The following is a 22,698-nucleotide window of genomic DNA, read 5'->3' as shown; positions in this document are numbered from 1 at the left end:
TGTTATCACTGATAAGTGTCTCACCTTCTGCAGTAATATGAAAACCATAATAATGCTCAGGTGCATTCCTAACTCTGGTGGAACGCCTCAGAGGTATAGATTCTTCAGTCGGCTCAACAGGAGTTTTCTCCTCAGTTTGAGGGCTAGGGTTTGAGGTTCCTTCACCACTTGACTCTTGAATTTCCTCAAGGTCAATTTGCCTCCCACTGTCTCCTTGGTTCATGAATTCTCTCTCTCGAATGAATCCTCTTCTTGCTACAAAGACCACATTATCACTGGGTCTGTAGAAGATGTAACCAAAGGATTTCTGTGGGTAGCCGATGAAAATACACCTTTCGCTTCGGGGTTCGAGCTTATCGTGAGTCTCGCGTCTCACGAAAGCCTCGCAACCCCAAATCTTGATGTGGTCTAGATTGGGAACTTTTCCTGTCCACACCTAGTGAGGTGTTTTGGCAACCTTCTTTGTAGGGACTAGATTAAGGATATGGGCGGCAGTCTCTAAGGCATACCCCCAAAATGAGATTGGTAGCGAAGCTCGACTCATCATGGAACGAACCATGTCCAACAAGGTCCGATTGCGCCTCTCAGCTACACCATTCAACTGTGGTGTCCTAGGAGGTGTCAATTGTGAGACAATCCCACATTCCTTAAGATAGTCAAGGAACTCAGTACTAAGATACTCACCACCACGATCGGATCGAAGCATCTTAATGTTCCTGCCCAACTGATTCTCCACTTCTTGCTTAAACTCTTTTAATTTCTCAAAGGTTTCTGACTTATGCTTGATTAGGTAGACATATCCATATCTACTAAAATCATCAGTAAAAGTCACATAGAACCGATTAGCATCTCTTGTGGCGGTTCTGAAGGGTCCACACACATCCGTGTGTATGAGGTCCAGCAAACCTTCACCCCTAGCACAAGTGCCAGTAAAAGGTGACTTTGTCATTTTACCAAGCAAACAAGATTCACAACTATCATCTGACTTTAGGTCAAATGACTCCAAGACTCCATCCTTTTGGAGTTGGCCTATGCGTTTCTTGCTTACATATCCAAGATGACAATGCCATAAGGATGCTTTATCTAAGCTAGTGGAAGAGTTAATACACAATACATTATTTCCTAGATTATCTACAACAGATACAGTTTCATACACGCCATCACAAGGTAATGCTTTAAAATAAAGAACATTATTAAAGAAAGCATCAATACTACCATTATTATTATCAAAATAAAAGGTAAAACCTTGTTTATACAATGCATGAAAGGAAATAACATTTCTTGCCATTTTTGGCGAATAATAACATTTATTCAAATCTAATGTAAACCCACTATTTAGCACTAAGGAATAAACTCCTATCTTGGTGACAGGTGAAGCTTTCCTGTTTCCCATGATCAAGTTTATCTTTCCCTGCTCCACATTCTCACTTCTTTTTAGTCCCTGCAAATCACAACATATGTGAATACCACAACCTGTATCAAGGACCCAAGACTTAGAATGAGGTGAGTTATTAGACAATATAGTGTATATACCTGTATGGTTGGGTTTTACTTTCCCATCCTTCAAATCTTGCTGGTACTTTGGGCAGTTTCGCTTCCAGTGCGACTTTTCATGGCAATAGAAGCATTCAGCCTCATTAGGGTTAGCAGAAGGAGTGACGAAACCTTTCTTGGTTTTGCTTGAAGAGGAGCCTTCAAGGGTCTTACCCTTGGTACCCTTAGAATGGTTCTTTCTCTTCTTCCCTTTGCCATGCCCGATTGCCAAGACATTGGCCGCAGTTGGAGTAGGAGTAGGAGTAGTAACAACCGACTTACCCTTTAGACCACTTTCGGCGGTCTTCAAGAGTCCTTGAAGTTTGCTGAGGGTGACTTCTTCCTTGTTCATGTGATATGTCATGCGGAATTGATCATAACACGATGTCAAGGAGTGCAAAATGATGTCTATTGCTAACTCCTTAGGGAAGTTCACATTCAGCTTCAGTAAACAGTCCACATACCTTTGCATTTTCTGCATGTGGCCCGTGATGGGTTCACCATCCTTCATTCGGGTTGTTATCATGGAGGAGATTATTTCATATCGCTCTTGACGAGCACTTTGATGGTAGCGGTCCATCAAGTCCTGGTGCATCTCAAAAGGATAATAGTCCTCATAGGACTTTTCGAGTTCGGTTGTCATGGTGGCCATCATGATGCATGCCACTTTTGTAGCATCTCTTTCATGTACCTCATATTCAGCAAGCTCTTCAGGAGTAGTAGTTGGCTCGGGTACCTTCAGCTCCTTGTCGAGAACATATTCTTTGTTCTCATACCGAGTGACCATCCTGATGTTTCTGATCCAATCTGTAAAGTTGGACCCATCAAAGATGACTCTCCCACAAAGATTCATGAGAGAGAAGGAGCTAGTAGGGTTTGAGCCAGAAGCATTGTTATTGGAATACATCTGAAAAGAAAAGGGAATAGATTAGATTAGATATAGAGATAGTCCTTAACAAAACACCCAAATGTAATATTAAGGCTAGGACCCAACACAATATTTTATAACTTAGAAGAGGGATGCCGTAATCTAAGCTATAAGATATTTGAAGGTAGGTGAATGACGATTCACCAATTTCCACCATGAAAAACGAAATATTTAATTAGGTTTTAATTGGTTTAGAAACTCCTAGATTCTTTGAGATTCATTGAACTTTCTTCAATGACATGTTTCAATCTCGAGTGTGCCCTTCAAGTTTTGTGACTGGGATGCCGAGGATCACAAAACAAGGTGTGAAGTAACCATGCAAATTACTTGGTACCCTTAATATATTACCCCTCAATCGATGTGCCGGTTAACCACACACACTCCATCGCTACTATGATAAACATTAAGTCAGCCTTTACCTACCTTGTTAAGTTCAAGTTAGTGTGCCGGTTAACCACACACGCTCCACTAACGACTTAAACAAAGTGTAAAGTGTAATTTCATGGATTAGCACCTTATTCACATTTTCCTAAAATAACTAAGATTGGGAATTCAATAAAGTTTAGTTACTTTAGTATTATCATTATACTTTTAATGAGAATTTATAAGTCCTTGTCCTACCCGTTTGGCTAACGACCCTCCACCGATCAAGGAAGCGGTGGGTGAGAGTGGACACCCATTAAGTTGCCATTTTATAGGCAACAACCTTATACCCCCCTTATAGACCGGCTTCGTGAATGAGGCGTACTAGCGGTAAGACGACTTGATCTTATACATATATAAATATTATTAAACTTATAATATTATAAAGTATAAGGGTTGAATTTTAACTTTTAAAATTCTAGGGGTTGGAACTAAAGTTTTTAATATGACTTTACATGTTCCAAAACTTGAGGGCAAGTTTTGTAAACTTTCAAAACTTTTCATTTCTCATAACTTATGAGTTAATGGTTATTAAAAATGAAGACTCTTCATTTTTTGTAACCTATGTGTTCTTTTAATGGTTATTTATAAATGTGACTTTTGGTTATCCATAACTTAAGAACTAGTTATGGACTCCATTAAAACACATAAAGATCAAGAATTAATCTAATCAATTATTAGCACATAATTTCTATGATCTTCTAAACTCATATGTTTATGAATGTTCATATCAAAAATTTCAAGAATCGTAAGTACATATACAAAACTTGAAATTTTGATACGAGCTTCTGAACAAAACTTCGATTTTCAAGTTTTTTTTTTTTTGCATCAAGTATCAAATAAACAAACCAGGCTCTGATACCACTGATTAGTTTTGAGCATTCTAACACTCCTATGGTGTACATGTAATCCTAGAAACCTTGGATCTATGTTTGACTATGATACATGCAAATAATTATTTTTCCAAGGTTCTTATCCTATCTAGCATGGCATGGGGAACTTGAATCAAATAAAGCTAGTAGAATTACTTACCTTGTAGTTGTAGTTGATTGCTTGGAGTTTTAGAGCCTAGCACCAATAGTGTGGATGCCTCAAATGGAAATCACAAATCACCACAAACTTGGAACTTTGAGAGAATAGTAATCACCTTCTTGAAATCGGCCCTCTTACTTTACTCACCACAACTCGTGTGATTTCAAGAACCAAAGCCTCCTTTATATAGTGTGGTGGATTAGGGTTACATTCATGTAAACCCTAATACCCATGTCTTTTCATTTCCATGAGATCCATGGGTTAAAGCTCCATGGAGTATCCATGGACTTTCCATGCAAGCCTAGCCCATTCCAAATAAGCATTAGCCCACACTATATAAATACAAGAGCCCATATTTAATTAGTCATACTTTTGATCTCTAAATTAATTCTAGATTAATTATAGATCAATACTAATTAAATAATATGATTTTATATTAATATATTAGGACTTATAATATATTAATAAATCATAACTTATACTATTCTCAAACGATTATCCATAAATTGTTCGGGTGAAGTGCAACCCAAATGGACCATGCCGGGTTGGGTCAAGTACATACCAAATATAGTTATGGACTTAGACACTATATCCAACACCAAGTCCCCGGAGCTGAAGAAAACCAAGCCTCTTATGGCTGTGGTGAGACTGGACACTATCAGAGGGACTGCCCGATAGCAAAGAACTCAGGAGCGGATGGACGCATTCTGATGATCACCGCAGGAGAATCTACCCCGGAGTCATCGACGAGCAGCGGTACGTTTTTGAAATAGTAATTACTTTGAAAATTAATTTATATTCATATAAGATTAAAACTTGGGGAAAACACTAAAAAAGTAATTATAATAACTCGCATATTGAAATAGATCACAGTATTCAAGAGAACTAAAAGATCCGTTTAGAGAAGCTATGATGGTGTGGCATATACATCATGGTTGTGAATAACTAAGAGGCTGCAGGCTTAGAGTGAGTGATTCCGCCTTAATTCCTGTTCCTTGTTTGGTTGTGGATTTGAGGCAGAGTTACTCAGTCGACTGTCTTATTCATCTTAAATATTCATAACTTGTATATAACAGGCGATTGTAGTGGTACCGAAGAGGATCATGATATAAAGTATCATCACCAGTTAATCATAACACTCTCATTTATATGTATGCGCACATAGCGGTACGATACGTAGGAGTGTTAACATCAGAGGGGAAACAGAAAGCCCTGGATCATTTACAAAAAGTACATTGTCGAACACACTAGGAGTACATTGTCGAACATACTAGGGATACATCATCGTATATCAGACGTTTCTTTCAAAATTGGCCAAAAACTTTGTTCAGTAAAGAGTCCGTTACTATCATTCAGTAAAGAGTCCGTTCAAAATAAAAAGTACCATTATAAAAAGCATTAATAGAACTAATTTCATTATTAAACGAAAATCTAAAACCTTGTTTATACAAACCATGAAAGGAAGTAATGTTGTTGGATTAGTGTCTAAGTCCATAACTATATTTGGTATGTACTTGACCCGGTTGTAGCATGGTCCTTTTGGGTTGCCTTCACCAAAGCAATTTGACTGGATGAATAATGGAGAAAGAGGTTATTATGGTTTGTTAATATATTATATGAATAATATATTAAAAGAGAAATCATATTATTTAATTAACATTGGTCAAGAATTAATTTAGAATTAATTTTGTGGTCAAAAGAGGTTAATTAAACTAAGGGGACTGATATTGTAATTTTGTGATAATTGCAATATGGGCTGAGGAACCCTAATGATAGGGGTGGACGAAATTCTTGTGGAAGCCCATTGGATTTTGTCCATAGTAGGGATTCTGGAAGATTCTTGTGGGCTGCTTAGGGCTTACGCAACCTGATTAGGTATTTGACTGAAACCCTAATTCTTCGGCTATATAAGGACACCATTAGCTTCACATTTTCGGCTACCACAACCCTAGAAGGATTCCAAGAGCCGAAAATTACCTTCCCCCTCTCTCTCTTGCATTCTCTAATTGTTTTGGTGCTTGTGATCTATTAGAGGCATCACATTTGAGGCCCTAGGTTCTCAAAAGCTCAAGATCATCAAGCTACAATCAAAGGTATTATCTTCACTCTTCATTAGATGTAGATTTCGATTTTGTTGTATGCTAGATTAGGGTTTACAAACTTTGGATGATTATTGCATGTACAAATAGAAAAACTAGATCCAAAGCTTTAGGGTTTGCATGTGCACCATAGGATTGATGTTTTGCTCATAACCCAACAAATGTTTCTCACCATATCAGATGAGTAGCAATAATTATTCAAATCTAAATTTAACCCACTACTAAGCAATAAAGAATAAACTCCAATCTTGGTGACAGACGACGCTTTCCTATTCCCATGATTAAGTTCATCTTCCCGTGCTCCACATCCCTACTTCTTTTTAGACCCTGCAAATCAGAACAAATGTGAAAACCACACCCTATATCAACGACCTAAGAATTAGCATGTAATGAGTTATTAGATAGAATAGTTTAAATACCTGCGAAGGTGGGCTTTATCTTCCCATTCTTAATGTCCTGCAAGTATTTGGGCAACTACGTTTCCAATGCCCTTTTTCATGAAAATGGAAGCACTCTGCTTCCTTTGGATTGGAAGAGGGTTTAGCAGAACCACTTTTGGTCCCACTAGAAGAGGATCCATCATGGGACTTTCCGTTGTGGCTCTTAGAAGGAGCCTTCCTCTTCCTTCCTTTCCCATGTCCAAGTTCCAGAACAGGGGTAGCAGCAGTAGGAGTGGGTACAACAAACTTGCCTTTCAAATTACTTTCGACAGTTCTTAATAGGCCTTGAAGCTTGCTCAGAGTGACTTCCTCCTTGTTCATATGACAAGTCATTCTGAACTGATCATAACAAGGAGGCAAAGAGTGTAGGATAATGTCAATAGCCAACTCTTCATCGAAGTTGAAATTCAACTTCAACAAGCGGTCCACAAACCTTTACATCTTTTGCAAGTGGGCCGTGATAGACTCTCCATCCTTCATTTTTGTTATAATCATGGAGGCAATAATTTCATACCTTTCCTGTCGAGCATTTTGATGGTACCTTTCCATCAAGTCTTGGTGCATCTCGTAGGGCCAAAAGTCCTCATAGGACTTTTGAAGCTCAGCAGTCATGGTATCAATCATGATGCACGACAGCTTTATCGAGTCCCTCTCATGAACCATGTATTCCTCGATTTGCTCGGGAGTAGCAGTTAATTCATCAATCTCCTTTAGCTCTTTATCGAGGACATATTTTTTGTCCTAGTAGCGAAGGGTCATATGAATGTTTCGGATCCAATGGTTGAAGTTTAACCCATCAAAGATAATTCTCCCAACCAATTTCATGAGGGAGAACGAGCCAGAAGGGTTGGAGCCTGAAGCATTGTTTGGGGTAGACATCTGAAAAGGAAAAGTTTAGATTAGATAAGAATCCTTAATATAGCACCCAAACCAAATATTAAGGCTAGGACCCAACACAATATTCTACAATTCGGAAGAGGGATGCCATAATCCAATTACAAAATATTTGAAGGTAGGTAAATGACGATTTACCAATTTCCACCATGAAAAAAGAAAAAGATATTAAGCTTTAAATGTATTGAAATTCCTAGATCTTTGAGATTCATTGAACTTTTCAATGGCATGTTTAAATCTAGATTATGCCCTTCAAGTTTGTGACTGTGATACTGAGGATCACAAACAACGTGTGAATAAGCATGCAAAATGTTTGGTACTCTTGATGTCACTTATCACCTAATTAATGTGTCGGTAAACCACACACGCTTCATTGATTTATGATAAACATCAAGCTACCCTTTGCCACCCTTGTTAGTCCCAAAATAGTGAGTTGGTTAACCACACGCTCCACTAACGACTTGGCAAGGTGCAAAGTGCAATTTCATGGAATAGCATCATTTTCACATTTTTCGTAAAGTAACTAAGATTGAGAATTTATAAAAGTTCAACTACTTTATAATATCAATATATTTATTAATGATGATTAATGTCCTATCCTACACGTTCGACTAACGACCCTCCACTAGTCAAGGGAGTGGTGGGTGATAGTGGACACCCATTCAATCGTCATTTTATAGGCAATTTACTTATACCCCCCTTATAGACCAGCTTCTTGAATGAGGCCTACTAACGGTAAGACTGACTTGTCTTATATATATATATATATATATATATATATATATATATATATATATATATATATATATATCTATATATATATATATATAAGTATTAATCTTTTAATATTATAATAGTATAAGGGTTGAATTTAAAACGTTTAAAATCTAGGGTTTAGAATTAAAGTTTTATAAATGAGATTTTTCAGTTCCAAAACTTGAGGGAAAGTTTTGTAACTCTTCAAAACCTTTTGAGTTCCATAACTTATGTAGTTAATGTTTCATGAATGAGACTTTTCATGTTCCATAACTTGAGGGCAAGTTATGAAACACTTCAAGAAACATTTAGATCAAATTTTTTAAACGATTACAATTATCATATAATTTATCATTTACCAATTTGACCTAATTTAACTTATATAGTTAGACAATTCAAATCAAATAATACAAATAATCAACTTATTATCTTAAAATATGATAATTTTCTTTTAATTGGATGAGGATAGTCATTACCATATCAGTAAAATCGAATTTTATGAGCCAAAACAGTTTGTGGTAATGATCCTAATCCAATTCTGGCCAAAAACTCGGAAAAACTACCATCTGATGATTCAACTCGTCGAGTCAGGCAATGGAGTCGTCGAGTTCATCACCAGGTTATCCAACTCGTCGAGTCCAATCATAGGACTCGTCGAGTCCAGCAGTCAGAGTCCAGAATTGCAATTTTTTCATCTTTGAAAATAACACAATCGCATCAATATAATAGAAAACACCCTAGGTTCTGATACCACTGTTGGGTTTTAAGTACTATAACACTCCTATGGTGCACATACAACCCTAGATGCTTTGGATCTAAGTTTTCTCTAATTATACATGAAATTTCATTTTTCCAAAGCATACACCCTATCTAGCATGCAATTGGAGATATACAACATAAAAATAGACTAGATGAATTCCTCTTATTGTAGCTTGTAGTTCTTGGCCTTTAAAAGCTTTACCACCTCAAATGTGATGCCTCTAATGTGTTACAAACACCAAATGCAAGAGGAGGCTAGAAAGCACAAAATCGATTATGGTTCACCTTTAGAATGCACTAGTCGATTTTGGAATTTAAGGGGTTACTTTTATAGTGTGGAAATCCTAGGGTTACTTCCAAGCAAAACCTAATTCACCATGACCCTTCATATTTCTTAGGCCCTTTGGGTTAAACCTTCATGGACTCTCATATAGGTTTAGCCCATCCCTAATCAACATGGATCATTAGCCCAAACTATAAGTATTACTGATTTACTTAATCAGTCCCCGTAAATTTAACCAGTCTCTTTTGATCACTAAATTAATTCCAAATTAATTCTTGATCAATACTAATTAAATAATATGATTTCTCAATTAATATATTATTCATATAATACATTAATAAATCACAAACAACCTCTTTCTCAAAAGTCCATCCTATCAAATTGCTTCAGTGAAGGCAACCCAAAAGGACCATGCTACTATCGGGTCAAGTACATACCAATTATTGTTATGGGCTTAGACACCTAATCCAACAACAGCTACTTAGAAGCCCGATTCCTATTTGGAAGAAGAGAAGCCCGAAGCACAAAAAGAAAAATCTGAGTCACATTCTAATGAGTCGCCACGTCGTGGTGACCTTGCTACGTAGTGGTTACCGGAGAACCGAAATTCTTCTCTTTTAAATTCGTATCAACCTCCTTTACCATTCCCATCTCAAGCCATTAAGCATCATCTGGATCCATAGAAAGAAGAAGTTCATCGAACAAGTACTATCTCTCTCAATTAATGCCCATTTCCTCAAATCCATGGCTAAGCTTCCTAAGTTTACAAAATATGTGATGACTAATCAAAAAGAGTTGGAGAAATCATCCACCATCATGCTAAATTAGATATGTTCAGCTTCTCTCACCAATGGGTTGCCAATCAAAATGGGAGATCCGGGCTATCTTACTTTGTCTTGTGAATTTGGCAATTCCAGCTCCATAAATGCTTTAGCCAATTCGTGGGCAAGCATCAATCTTCTTTTTACAAGAAGCTCGGTCTACCAAGGCTCCAAAACAAAAATATGACACTTCGAATGGCGGATTACCCAATCACTAACCCACGTGGAATACTTGGAGATTTGTTGGTGAAAGTGCAGAAATTTATTTTTCCGGTTGACTTTGTGGTATTGGACATGAAAGAAGATGTAGACCTTCCCATAATTTTGGGAAGACCATTCTTCAGTACTGTAAGAGCCCTTGTTGACATTCATGACTCAAATCTAACACTTCGTGTAGAAGATGAAGAAACCACTTCTAAAATGAATCAAGAAGTGAGTTATGACATGCCAAGAGATGAAGTGATTAGGATGAATAAATTGGAAGCACAAAATCTTAATGAGTTAGAAGAGATTGAATAATTAATGGAAGAATAGTTGAAAGTTTGGTAAAAAACTCATGTGGGAAAAGTAAAATGGTCCAAACCAAGAGCTTCAGTTCCTATGAAGTTTGAGGTGTTCATGTTCACTACACTCAAGTCTCAACTGGAAGAGGTGAGTGACGAAGAAGAAGACGATTCGGATGAAAAAATTGAGATAAATGATTAAGAAATGGGTGAAGAATTAAAGGAGCTATTAATTACGAAGATGGAGTTAGACAAAGAAGATCATAAAGAAGATAAGAAGAAGAATGTGAAGATGAAGGGGAAGAACAAGGGAATGAAACGTAGACATGAAGAAAGTGCCAATCAAAGAAAGAAAGAAAACTCGAAGAAGGCATATATTCGACCATTCCAAACATCCAAAAGAAGATGGAAAGAGCAAAAGGAGAAAAGGGATATCCCACTCCCAACCGCAACAATGTAGAGTGGGAAGGAGCTGATGGGTTTTTGAGCATTCTAACACTCCTAAGTGTACATGCAACCCTAGAAAACCTTGGATCTATGTTTGTCTAAAATACATGCAAAATACTTTTTCCAAGGTTCATAATCCTATCTAGCATACATGGGGAACTTTAAACATAAAAGATGGCTAGAATTACATACCTTGTAGTTGATTTGATTCCTTGAAAACCTTGAGAGCCTAGCACCCCAAGTGTGATGCCTCAAATGTTTCACACAACACCAAATGCTCTTGGAATAAAATTTGAGAGAATTGTATAACACTTGAAATCGGCCTTGCCCTCTTGTCTCACTAGTGTAGCCGATTTTGGTTGCTATAAGTATGCTTATATAGTATATTGCATTAGGGTTACACCATGTAAACCCTAATGTAACATGGCTCTTCATTTCCATGACCCATGGGTTTGTAAATCCCATGGAGCATCCTATGGACCTTAGCCCAACTTGATAATCCATGAAGCCTTTAGCCCACTATACAAGTTATGGATGATTTACATAATCAACCCATATATTTAGTTAGTCTCTTTTTGATCACTTAATTAATTCCAAATTAATTCTTGATCAATACTAACTAAATAATATTATTAATATATTAGAACTTATAATATATTAATAAACCACAAGTGTTATTTCTCTCATTTAGTCTATCCAAATGCATGATGCCATGCAACCCAAATGGACCATGCCGGGTCGGGTCAAGTACATACCAGAAATAGTTATGGACTTAGACACCCTATCCAACAGGAGCCGACTTAAGACTCCTTAAAAAGAAGCGCTTCTCAGGAGGCAACCCGATGTTTTGAGAGTTTGCATTTGCTTTTCTTTTTTCTAACTTTGTAGTTTTTATTTTTAGTTTTTATTTTAATTTAACCGAATGATCATGTGTTTCTCAAGTCTTTTGATCTTATTATGTAGTATTGAACGAAAGTAAAGAAGTGAAGGAGCTTAATTGATGTAAAAGTAGTGAGATTTTTAGAGGATTATAGTTGAAGACCATATTTTTTAATTAGTGTGGGGTGCTCTCTAGATGAAGAAGAGTTTTGAAGAATTTTACAGAAAAAAAAGGTTGGGAATGATCCTAAGCCCTTGAGAAGAAAAGATGCATAATTTTGGCTCTTAATGACGTTCTAAGAAGTTACCACAACGTGGCCATCATCTCCATGTCATGGAATTTGTCATTATCCCGACTGCATCAGACCTATTACCACGACGTGACATCACTAGACCACGTCGTGGCGTTCTTATTTTTCACGATGACGGCTTCTTACTCGATACCACGACGTGGTGTTTCTTTACCACATCGTGGTTGAGGTTCAGCACACTATTTAAAGATGGTTCTTTGATTTATTTTGATCCGAAACATTTATATTCACGAGAAAAGAGTCCAGAAGTACCGTTTCCAGCCATTATACGAGATGTTGAAGCTTTTCCACAAAAGTTTCAGAATTTTTTCTCGTCACTACTATCCCAGGGGAGTCCATTCCAATTTCTCATTTTTTTATTTTTATGTTCTTTAATTGTTTAATTATGCAATGACGACATTGCATCATTTAAGTGTGGGGTACGGGGTCGAATATACAAATGCAAGCTTACTGATGAAAAATTGGACCTGTATTTGGAATCTTCAAGATTTATGCAAACTGCTTCTTAGTAAATTTGTACTTCTTATCATTCGTGAATTGAAACGTTACCACTTTTGACGTCTTGTTGAACACTGCCATAGAACCAGCCAATGATAACCATGTCATGGGTACTAAGAAGGAATCCTACATAACGGTTGAAAAAACACAATGATTGAGAGCAACAATCATCATCTTTAATTCTTCGGGATACTTCGAAACATTAGGTTGAACACGGAAGTTTGAACTCTGAATCTTCATCAACGGTTGAGATGAAGCTTCTTCAGTTGTGTTTCATGGATCAACGTGACCATTTGGTGCCTCCATTTTTAGGGTTTTGAAGAATTTTGAGAAGTGAAGCTTTGGGGAAAATTAGATAAGATTGTGTAAAATCTTTAATTTTGACCATCAAAATCCTATTATGATCCATGGTAAAATTTGAATTTGAATTGTGCACCATTGAAAATATGCCACGTCTAGTCTTGGAAAGTGGGTCAGTTTCCGTTAAAATAGCCACGTCTAAAAAGTAATGATCACTTTTCCCTAGAAAACCAGGAAAGAGCGTAACTGTCACATCAGCAAACGTTTCATGTGCTCTAAAGAGATAAGAACCGTTACTTGACCTTCGTTATGACATTAGAATTCGTTGTCAGTAAGAGAACCCTTTGAACTTCGCTTCGAGGTAAGGCTCATTTGCTTTTGGGATGAGAAACGAAATCTTAGCCAGACTTGCAAAATCTAGGTTTGAGTCGGTATTACCCAAGACCTCGAGGATTTCATTGCAAATGTGTACCAACGAAATAGCAGGAACTAAATTAAAGAAAATATGCGTATAGTGACATCAAATTGCAAATGTGGTTTCCCGTGAAGTACAATCGAATACACGTGAATGAGTATCGAAGGGCTTCTTTTACTTAGGCTTCAAAGGTAGGCTCAATTTTGTCCAAAACCACAACTTAACATAAATGTGAGTAAAATGAACAAAATTACTTGTATGGCCGGTGTAGTTAGGAACAAGTGAGGTGTAGAATATATTTCAAAGTGACTAAGATTCAAAAAGATATTCATACGGAAACCATATTCCAAAAATAAGAGTTGGATCTTGTTGGGAAAAAATGTCTTGGTGAAAGAACATTTTGTCAAAACTACGCATAACGAAATGAATACGATTTTGAATATCGAATGATGGTACTGAAAAAAAAGTTTCGTGAAAATCTTGAACAAAGTTCACCGTCAATTCCTTGTATGTTTGGATTGTAGGGTTTCACCATCATCACAGAAAAATGAATCAGGATCATTAACACAGACTTGTGCAATGTCTACATTCTAATTGGTTTCTACGAGAGATGTCGAGGATATGTAAGTGATGTGTGTGATTCGTGAAGAACATTTTTTGGTGAAAAAGGTTGTGTAAGAAAACATTGTGTACCTCTGCGAATGATATGGACGGTGCAGAAATCTCTTAACTCAAGATGAGAAGATAAAGGTAGCTCTTCAACTAATGTGAATACAGCCTAATTGGGAAGGAACCCTTGTAGTGAGTGATCCATTAAGGCTTCAAAACACATTGCGTCTGTGAGGCTTATAGTCAACATACAACAATATGCTTCTAGGGACACCTAACTAGTGCAAAGATTTGAAATTGTACCTGTCCTGTTTTTTAATATTTCATTAAGCAATTGCGACCATAATATGTTGATTGAAGTATTCACTGAAAAATATTAAACACGCAAAACAAAACAAAGAAAATATTTTTGGATTTTTGTTTTTGAATTGAAAAGACAAAAATAAGAAAATCTTTTTGGAGTTTTTGTGTTTTTGAAATGTAAAGACAAAAATAAGAAAGTCTTTTTGGTATTTTTGTTTTTAAAAATGAGAATAAAAAACAGTAAAAGGGTACCTAACATTCGATGTAAGAAGTATCAACTTCCAGACAGTGTACATCGAATCAGCAATTTTTCTTAGACAATGAAGGTTGATCTGAACCATTCCGAGACATTTCGAATTCGAGGATGGTCGAGTGTTGAATGGTGAACAGTAACTTCTGAACCCGTCAGCAGTAGTTTGACTTCTTGTTATTTCACGATGAGGACGAACTTGGAACACCGCTTGCATTGATCATTCCTAAACCAGACAAGATCCTTAGAAAAGATTTCTCATCCAAAGGATTTGTAAAAATGTTAGCAAGTTGATCCGTTGTCCTGACGAAATGAAACTCGATATTTCCATCCTCGACATGATCCTTGATAAAATGGTATCGAAGTGCTATGTGCTTTGTCTTCGAATGTTTCACCGGATTATGGCAGATGCGTATTGCAGTTTGTGAATCACAATATAATGGTATATTTTTCATATTTATTGCGTAGTCACGAAGTTGACTTTGAATCCTTATGACCCAAGAAGTGCAAGCTGCAGCAGCAATATATTCTGTTTCTGATGTGGAAATCGAAACACAAGTTTGTTTCTTCGATTGCCATCTTACAAGCTTCCCGTCCAAAAGTTGACATCCACCTGTAGTGCTTTTTCTGTCGAGTTGACACCTACCAAGGTCTGCATCAGAAAACGCCTGAATGAAAAATCCCGTCTTCGAAGGGTACCATAAACCCAACGACACAGTTCCTTTGAGGTATCGAAAGATATTCTTCACAGCAGTTAGATGGGGTTTTCTGGGATTCGATTGATACCTGGCACAATTGCAAACAACAAACATGATATCAGGTCTACTAGCGGTTAAGTATAGTAAAGAACCTATCATGTACAACATGATATCGACAATAGGCTTATCCAACAAAGGTCCTAAGCGTGTGCCGACTGCCATTGGTACTTCCAATTTTGAACTATTCGTCATGCCAAATTTCTCAAGCAAGTTACGAGAGTACTTATCTTGATTAATGAAAATTCCTTCCATGCTTTGACGAATATTCAATCCCAGAAAATTATTGATCTTACCCATCATACTCATCTCGAACTGGCTTTTCATCATATTCTCAAATTCCCTTGACAACGAAGGGTCAGTTGAGCCAAAAATAATATCATCTACATAAATTTGAACTAGCATAAGATGATCCCCTAATTTCTTTCGAAATAGAGTAGGATCAATTGATCCTTGTTTAAATTTATAGAGTTTCAAGAAATTGGTAAGAGTTGCATACCAGGCTCGAGGTGCTTGTTTAAAGCCATAAACAACTTTATCAAGAATATAACAATGATCATGGAATTTATCATTTACAAAACCTGGTGGTTGTTCAATGTACACAGTTTCTTCTAAAGCTCCATTTAGAAAAGCGAACTTGACATCCATTTGATAAACATCGAAGTCCTTGTGTGTTGCATAAGCAAGAATTCGAACAGCCTCGAGTCTCGCGACAGGGGAAAAGGTTTCATCATAGTCAAGGCCTTCTTGTTGCGAATATCCTTTAACAACCACCTTGCTTTATTGCGAACAATACTACCTTCTTTGTCAGTTTTATTTTTAAAGATGTATTTTAATCCAATGACCGAAACATCATCAGGTTTTGGACCTAGTCTCCAAACCTTATTTCTTTCGAATTCAACAAGTTCAGATTGCATGGCAACAATCCAATCAGGATCATCCAATGCAATCTTAACTATTTTTGGTTCTATTTTTCGAAATGAAGACATTAAACATGCAAAATTATTGATGAACATTCAGTACCTCATTTTTAGCTCTAAGTTGTGCCCTTGTTAAAACTACAACTTGAGGATCACCAAGACCTTGTTCTTTAGGATGATTTCTTGTCCATATGTCCATCGATGGAGATGCAAGATCGAAATCCAAAGGTGCATCTTCGAATATTTCATCTGATTCTGAACTTTCACCTGCATTAGACACATGATCAACAAGATCATGAAAATCGTTAGAATGATTATGCTCCCCCTCGATATCAGCATTATGTCTTGATCCAATTAACTCCCCCTCGACTAATGGATTTGGATTGTGATGCTCCCCGTCAACTTCATCATTAGTTTTTCCATGCTCCCACTCTAATTGATGTTCATTCCTATCATGCTCCCCCTCAACAGTAGACTCATGTATATTTTGTGATATTGAACTCAAGTTCCCCCCCTCCACTTGATCACCCTGCAAATCAGGTTGACGTTCGACATGTATTTGTGAGGTTGAAGTAGAATGAGAATCATCATCTTCCCTAGTCAACGTCGAATCATCAGAATGTATCGATGCTTCAGGAATCCGATTATCATCAGCATGAACTTCTGCATCTATTGCCCCGTTTGGAACACCAAAAATTAATTCATAATCAAGATCGAAAGAATTAACAATATCAGACTCGTCATTTGTTTATGAAAGAATTAGTAGTTGTGCAAATGTCTTCTCGACTCTTTTTACATGATAATCATCGAAGGTAAGATTGAATGTTTCCTCAATCTTCCTAGTTCGCTTATTCAACACTCGATATACTACTGAGTTGTGTGAGTATCCCAAAAATATCCCTTCATCAGCTTTTGACTAAAATTTTGAAAGGTTATCTTTGAGATTCATGATGAAGCACCTACTACCAAAGACATGGAAAAATTTCACATTAGGCTTTCGATTGTTTATAATTTCATAAGGAGTGATGTTAAAGCGACGATGAATGAATGATCTGTTTTGAGTAAAACATGTTGTCGAGACTGCTTCTTCCCAGAGATATTGAGGCAAGTTCTCATAGGTCAGCATTGTCCGCGTAGCTTCACATAGAGATCTGTTTCTCTATTCGACAACACCGTTTTTTGGTGGTGTGTAAGGAGATGAAAAATTATGTGTGATCCCTAGTTCAACTAAAAATGAATCAAGAACTTGATTCTTGAACTCCGAGCCATTATCGCTTTTGATTTTCCTGACTTTCTTTCTCAGACTCAATTCGATGCTTTTGATGAAATCTATCATTACTTGAGTAGTATCAAACTTCCGTCGAAGAAAGAAAACCCAAGTGAACCTTGAAAAATCATCGACAATGACCAATATGTACTTCTTCTTATTGAGATTATCGACAGTCGAAGGTACACAAAGGTCAATGTGAAGAAGTTCCAGAGGTTCGATGATCTTTGAGTCGATAATGATTGGATGACCTTGACGATGTTGCTTTCCCTGTTCACATGTTGCACATAACGAATCGTTATCAAATTTTAAAATAGGAAGACCATGTACAAGATCATGTATAACCAATTTGTTAAGATTCTTGAAGTTCAGATGGGAGAGTCTTCGATGCAACAGCCAGCTAAGATCAGAAGATGCCTTCGAAAGTAAGAAGGCAGAGGGAACACCGAAAATGGGCTTCATGTCGAGTGTAAACATATCACCTTTCCTCTTAGACTTGAGCAAAACTTCTTTTGTATCTTTGTTCGAGATGACACTACCTTCCTCATTGAAGACTAATTGATTACCAGTGCCAACAACAAGTTGTGAAAAACTTATCAAGTTGTGTTGAAGACCTTCGACGTATGCCACCAGGTTGACTGTAAAATTTCCATTCGTTACTTTCCCATAGCGATTAACCTTGCATTTTTTGTTATTTCCGAACTTCACAACTCCAGCATTGTCCAGACTTCTAAAATCACGCATATTCTCCTTCCAACCCGTCATGTGACGAGAGCAACCACTGTCGATATACCAGTGTTCATCGTATTGCTCGTCACACAATATCTGCGATCAATTAAAAGAATTTTGGTCCCCAAGGATTTTTGGGTCATTGGTTATTAGAGTGAAATGCATTATGAAATGAAGATCCTAACACCCAACCTCGAACCTTCGATTTCAGACTATCGATTAAGTCAACTTCTACAGACTTAGGTATCAAAATGAAATCATTCATTGATTTAAGTTTGACACTGACTTTCCCTTTTCTATCAGCAGTTCGTTGTGCCTCAACCTTTGTTTTGGGAATTTCCTTCCATTTTCTAACTGAAGGATTCGACTCCTTTGATGAAAAAATTCCAGTTTGAGACTCGTTCAAGTAGCCTTTGTAAGCATACCTGATTTCCTCTTCAGAAAACTTTCCTGATTGATATGGCATGCCTTTGCCATCGAGCCAATGGTTTATATTCTTTATACCAGTTTTCCTTTTGACAAATGAAGATTTAACTTTTTGCTTTAAATCCGGATTTGGAAAGTGAGGTTGTGTATGTTTAAATGGTTCATTTCTTTTTCCTTTAATTTCCAACTTTTCAAGATTTTTTTTTGGATCTGATGGTTTTGGAGGGTTTTGAAACCGATTTTGAAAATGTTTGTTATAACCGACTGATGTTCGATTAAAAACATTTTGTTCTTTTGGAAAACTTCTTTGACCTCGAAATTGATGAAAATTTCTTTGTACATTATGTTGAACACCATTTCTTTGAAAATTGTTTTGTGAAAACCTTTCATTTTTTGAATTAGGAACAAAATTCTTTGGATGTTGGTTTTGAACAAAATTTTCATTTCTTTGTTTTTGAACAACTGGTGTTCGAATTGATTTTTGAACCTTAGATGGACTTTTTGAAAAACCATTTTGCTTTTGAGTGGGTTTCTTTTGATCAAAAGTCTTATTTTGAGAAAAAGTCTTCTTTTGTGGAAAAGTCTTAACATGTTCGGTCGCTTTTTGTTCAGACGATTTTTGTTCATACGATTTTTGTGAAAAAAACTTTTTGTTTCTTAAAAGACTTGACTTTTTTCCAATAGACTTTGTTTCGTGCTTTTGACATCGAAACTCCTTCTTCTTTTGAAACTTTTTGAATTTCTTCATTGAAAATTTGTGCTTTCGTCTTTTGATTTTTCAAAACTGGTTCACTTGTTTGTTTATCAACTTTTGCTTTTTCTGTTTTTACTTCCTAAATTCTTTTTTGTTTTTGCCTTTGAAAAGTTAAAGTGTTCTTGTTTAGGGTGTTTTTAACCGTGCTTTGGTTTGAGAAAACCCTTCTTTTGTTTCTCCTTTGTTGTCGTCATCAACAATTTTGTTGATTTCAGGATTCACTGTCTCCATTTCCTGTCGTGACAAACACCTGATTTGGAAACACCACATCATCGGTGCATTTGAAATTCAGATAGAAGACTGAGTTAGATTCAAGGTAATGAGGACCCTTTCATTCTTTACTTTGGCGAACTTCTCTGTTTCCTCATACATCTGTTGGACAACAACTCTGGGAATAGTTGTTTCGTCCTCCTCGTTATCACTACCATAATCTTTGACTTCCACATCATCATAATCATGAACTTTCGATTTCGAGGGTTGGTCAGTGTTAACCTTTTCCAATGAATCATTACAAATTTCTTTACCCTTGTCCATCGAAGTTACATAAGGACAGACAACTGAGAATAATCAACAATTTCCTCTTCCCCAATCTCACTGATATTGTAAGAATCATCTTCGATATCAGCAAAATTGTGTTTAGAGTCAAATGTCGAGTTCTCAGTCTTTTTCAAAATTTTGATTTGTTCAGTCTTAGTCAAAGTCTCATTCACAATATGTACTAAATCATTAGCATCTAAACATGCATCAATTTTTACAACCACATAAGCATAAGAATTATTGGGGACTTTGTCGAATTCAGAAATCTTTTTCTCACAATCATAGGAAGTTGTATCTATTTTCTCTCTTTCGAAAACCAAGAAGGGAAATAGCTTCCTATGTTGTTCTTTGCTAATATAAGAGGAGTGATGAAGATCTGTTAGTTTAGCATACAATCGTTTTGCACTATTGTGGTAAATATTACGCTGTATCATTAACACAAAATTGTCTGTTCTAACAACATCCCTATCTAGAGTAATGTTTTTCAATTGCAATTCTAGATTATCTACTCCACTCTTCTTTGACTCCAAAAGTTTATGTGTATCTAGCAACAATGATTTGGATTTCTCAGCTTCACTACTAAAAGAAATAAGCATGTCATTAACATAAGAAAGAGTATCCTCGAAGTAATATAAAATAGTATTATAAGAACTGAAAGGAATACCAAAAGATTCAAGAAGAGAACGTACCTTAGATGTCATCGGAGATTTGTCTGTTCTAGTCGACACGAAGCATTTCCCAGTCACCTTCTCCTCATCAGAACTTCCTTCTTCAAAACCTCGCATACATTGCTCCGTGTGTGGGGTTCCTTATCTCCTCATCATCGATGCTAGACGGCCTGATCTGGTATGTACCATCCCTATCAGCACCTCCCTTAGCAACGAGTGACAATCCTTTAATCCTTGCTCTTACTTCCTCCAACCTATCGACATAATATGCCTCGTCTTTCATTCTTTCTTTCTTCTCCTCTTTTTTCCTTAGCATGCAATTAACTACCAGATGGTTCGCCCCATTGCAGTAGTTGCAGTCGAAACCAGAATCTCCATTCAGTTTCTTTTCAGCCTTCTCAATCACAGTCTTGCTCTCCTTTTTCTCTACCTTTGATTCCTGTCTCATTCCTTTCCTAGAAGGCGAATTTCCTTTGAAATCATTGTTTCCTTTAAACTTCGGATTAAATGGCTTCTTAAAAAACTTCTTTACTTTGTTGTTTGAGTAATAAGCCACAACTTCATCCTCCGAATTCACAAGGAAACCTTCGTCTTCAGAATCAACTTTCTCAGCTACTTCGATCTCAAATTCTTTTCCAGACACCTTTGACATCAATGCAAGAGGACCTCCCGAATTCATCTTTCCGTCTTCCGCTATCTCATTGATATCATTCTCATAAGCTTTGAGAACATTGTAAATGTCTCCCAATGAGTAGTTATCGAAGCTTTTCTGTGTCTTGATCATCAAGCTGATGTTTATCCATTCCTTTCGAGGTCCCATTAAGAAAATGAGATTGTGCTCAAGTGTTGAACATGTAACCCCATAACGAGTGCATTTGAAGATCAACTCATTGAGACGATCATAGTAAAATTCGATGGTTTCACCGTCCTTTTGCTTGAATTCACCAAGTTCAAGTAGACACTGATTTACTGAACTCTTCTTCATCTTCTCGTTTCCCTGATACTTCTCTTTCAAAGTATCCCAAATCTCTTTTGATGTTTTGCAGCCTCGAACATAATTGTAAACCACCTGTGGAAGAGTACCGCGAAATTCACGCAAACATCTCTTGTCATTTGTCTTCTGTTTGTCAGCTTGCAATGTAACATTAGCAGAGGAACCAACTGTTCCAACTTGTTCAAGCCTTCCTGGACTGTAATTACCACTCGTAACACATCGCCATAGATCCTCGTCTATACCGTTAAGGTAATCCTCAATGCGATCCGCCCATTGTTCATAGAATTCTGGAATCAACATAGGAATTTTGGTAGAAGATTCAAGAAGATGAGACTAACTAAACATTGTGTTCATGTTGAAACGTGTCATTGATGTACGTACAAAATGACAAAAAAAACTTCAGAAGATGAAATCTAACAGATGATTCTTTCAGAAAAAGATTAGAGAACACTCGATTTTTCAAACAAAACGCAAAATCGAATCAAATCAGTTGATTAGATAAGGTTTTCTTAATCAAAAGTGCGGAAATCTGTTGAATCAGAAATAGGGATTCAAAACTTTTGAAAAGACAAGAAAACCATAAAATGACTGATTGAATCCTGCTCTGATACCAAATGTAGTTCGTATGTATCGAGTATTAAGAACAAAGTCAGAGTACAGAATGAATTAAGAACAAAGATGTAAATATAATTTTTTTGGCTCTTTGATTACGTCTGAAAGAGTAAAGTGCTCTCGTTCTCACAAGGATGCAAAAGTTCCTCTCACTCCTATTCTCCCCCTATTTATAGGGTCATACAGACGCACACAAAAAAACATAAGGACCAGACATGAAAACTTCGACATCTAACAATGCCTTATGTAATACATACATTCGAAATATAATACAATGACTTCGACTCAAACCAGGTCTAACTATACTTCGACACCTCACTATAAACTTCGAACTCTACAGGGTGTGCAAACCCTAGCCCTCACTTCCCTTAAATAGGGACATAATCACGAAAAATTAGGGTTTTGCTCGCAAGGGCTGTCACGTCGTGACCAACATAGTGTCACATTGTAACACCTAATGGAATGCGCGTTCATCCTTGGCCACTTCCATGTCGTGACATACACATGGTCATGTCCTGGTCAGGTCTTTATCCTTTAATACTTAATAGATAAT

General features: G+C 36.8%; 1 protein-coding gene across 3 annotated transcripts in view; it reads right to left on the bottom strand.

Moving 5' to 3' along the window:
* Nucleotides 1-1,271: 1,271 nt before the first annotated feature.
* Nucleotides 1,272-22,698, bottom strand: part of LOC145166980 (uncharacterized) — a 30,887-nt gene continuing 9,460 nt past the window's right edge. The window contains exons 2-3 of one of the 3 annotated variants that reach the window (XM_079086051.1): nt 1,534-2,440; nt 1,272-1,441 (exon numbers count right to left, since the gene is read on the bottom strand). In XM_079086051.1, the coding sequence (XP_078942177.1) occupies nt 1,425-1,441; nt 1,534-2,440 (924 nt within the window). In that variant the 3' untranslated portion in view covers nt 1,272-1,424. Of the gene's footprint in view, nt 1,442-1,533; nt 2,441-20,213; nt 20,451-20,560; nt 21,821-22,698 lie in introns of those variants that run through there. The other 2 variants (XM_079086052.1, XM_079086053.1) reach the window with 2 other exon arrangements.

The sequence above is a fragment of the Lactuca virosa genome, chromosome 3 (assembly GCF_052849685.1).
Source record: "Lactuca virosa cultivar CGN04683 chromosome 3, Lactuca_virosa_CGN04683_v6, whole genome shotgun sequence".
Taxonomy (NCBI): Eukaryota; Viridiplantae; Streptophyta; class Magnoliopsida; order Asterales; family Asteraceae; genus Lactuca; species Lactuca virosa.
Note: the sequence above shows the minus strand (reverse complement) of the source record. Positions and strands in the feature narration are given on the sequence as shown.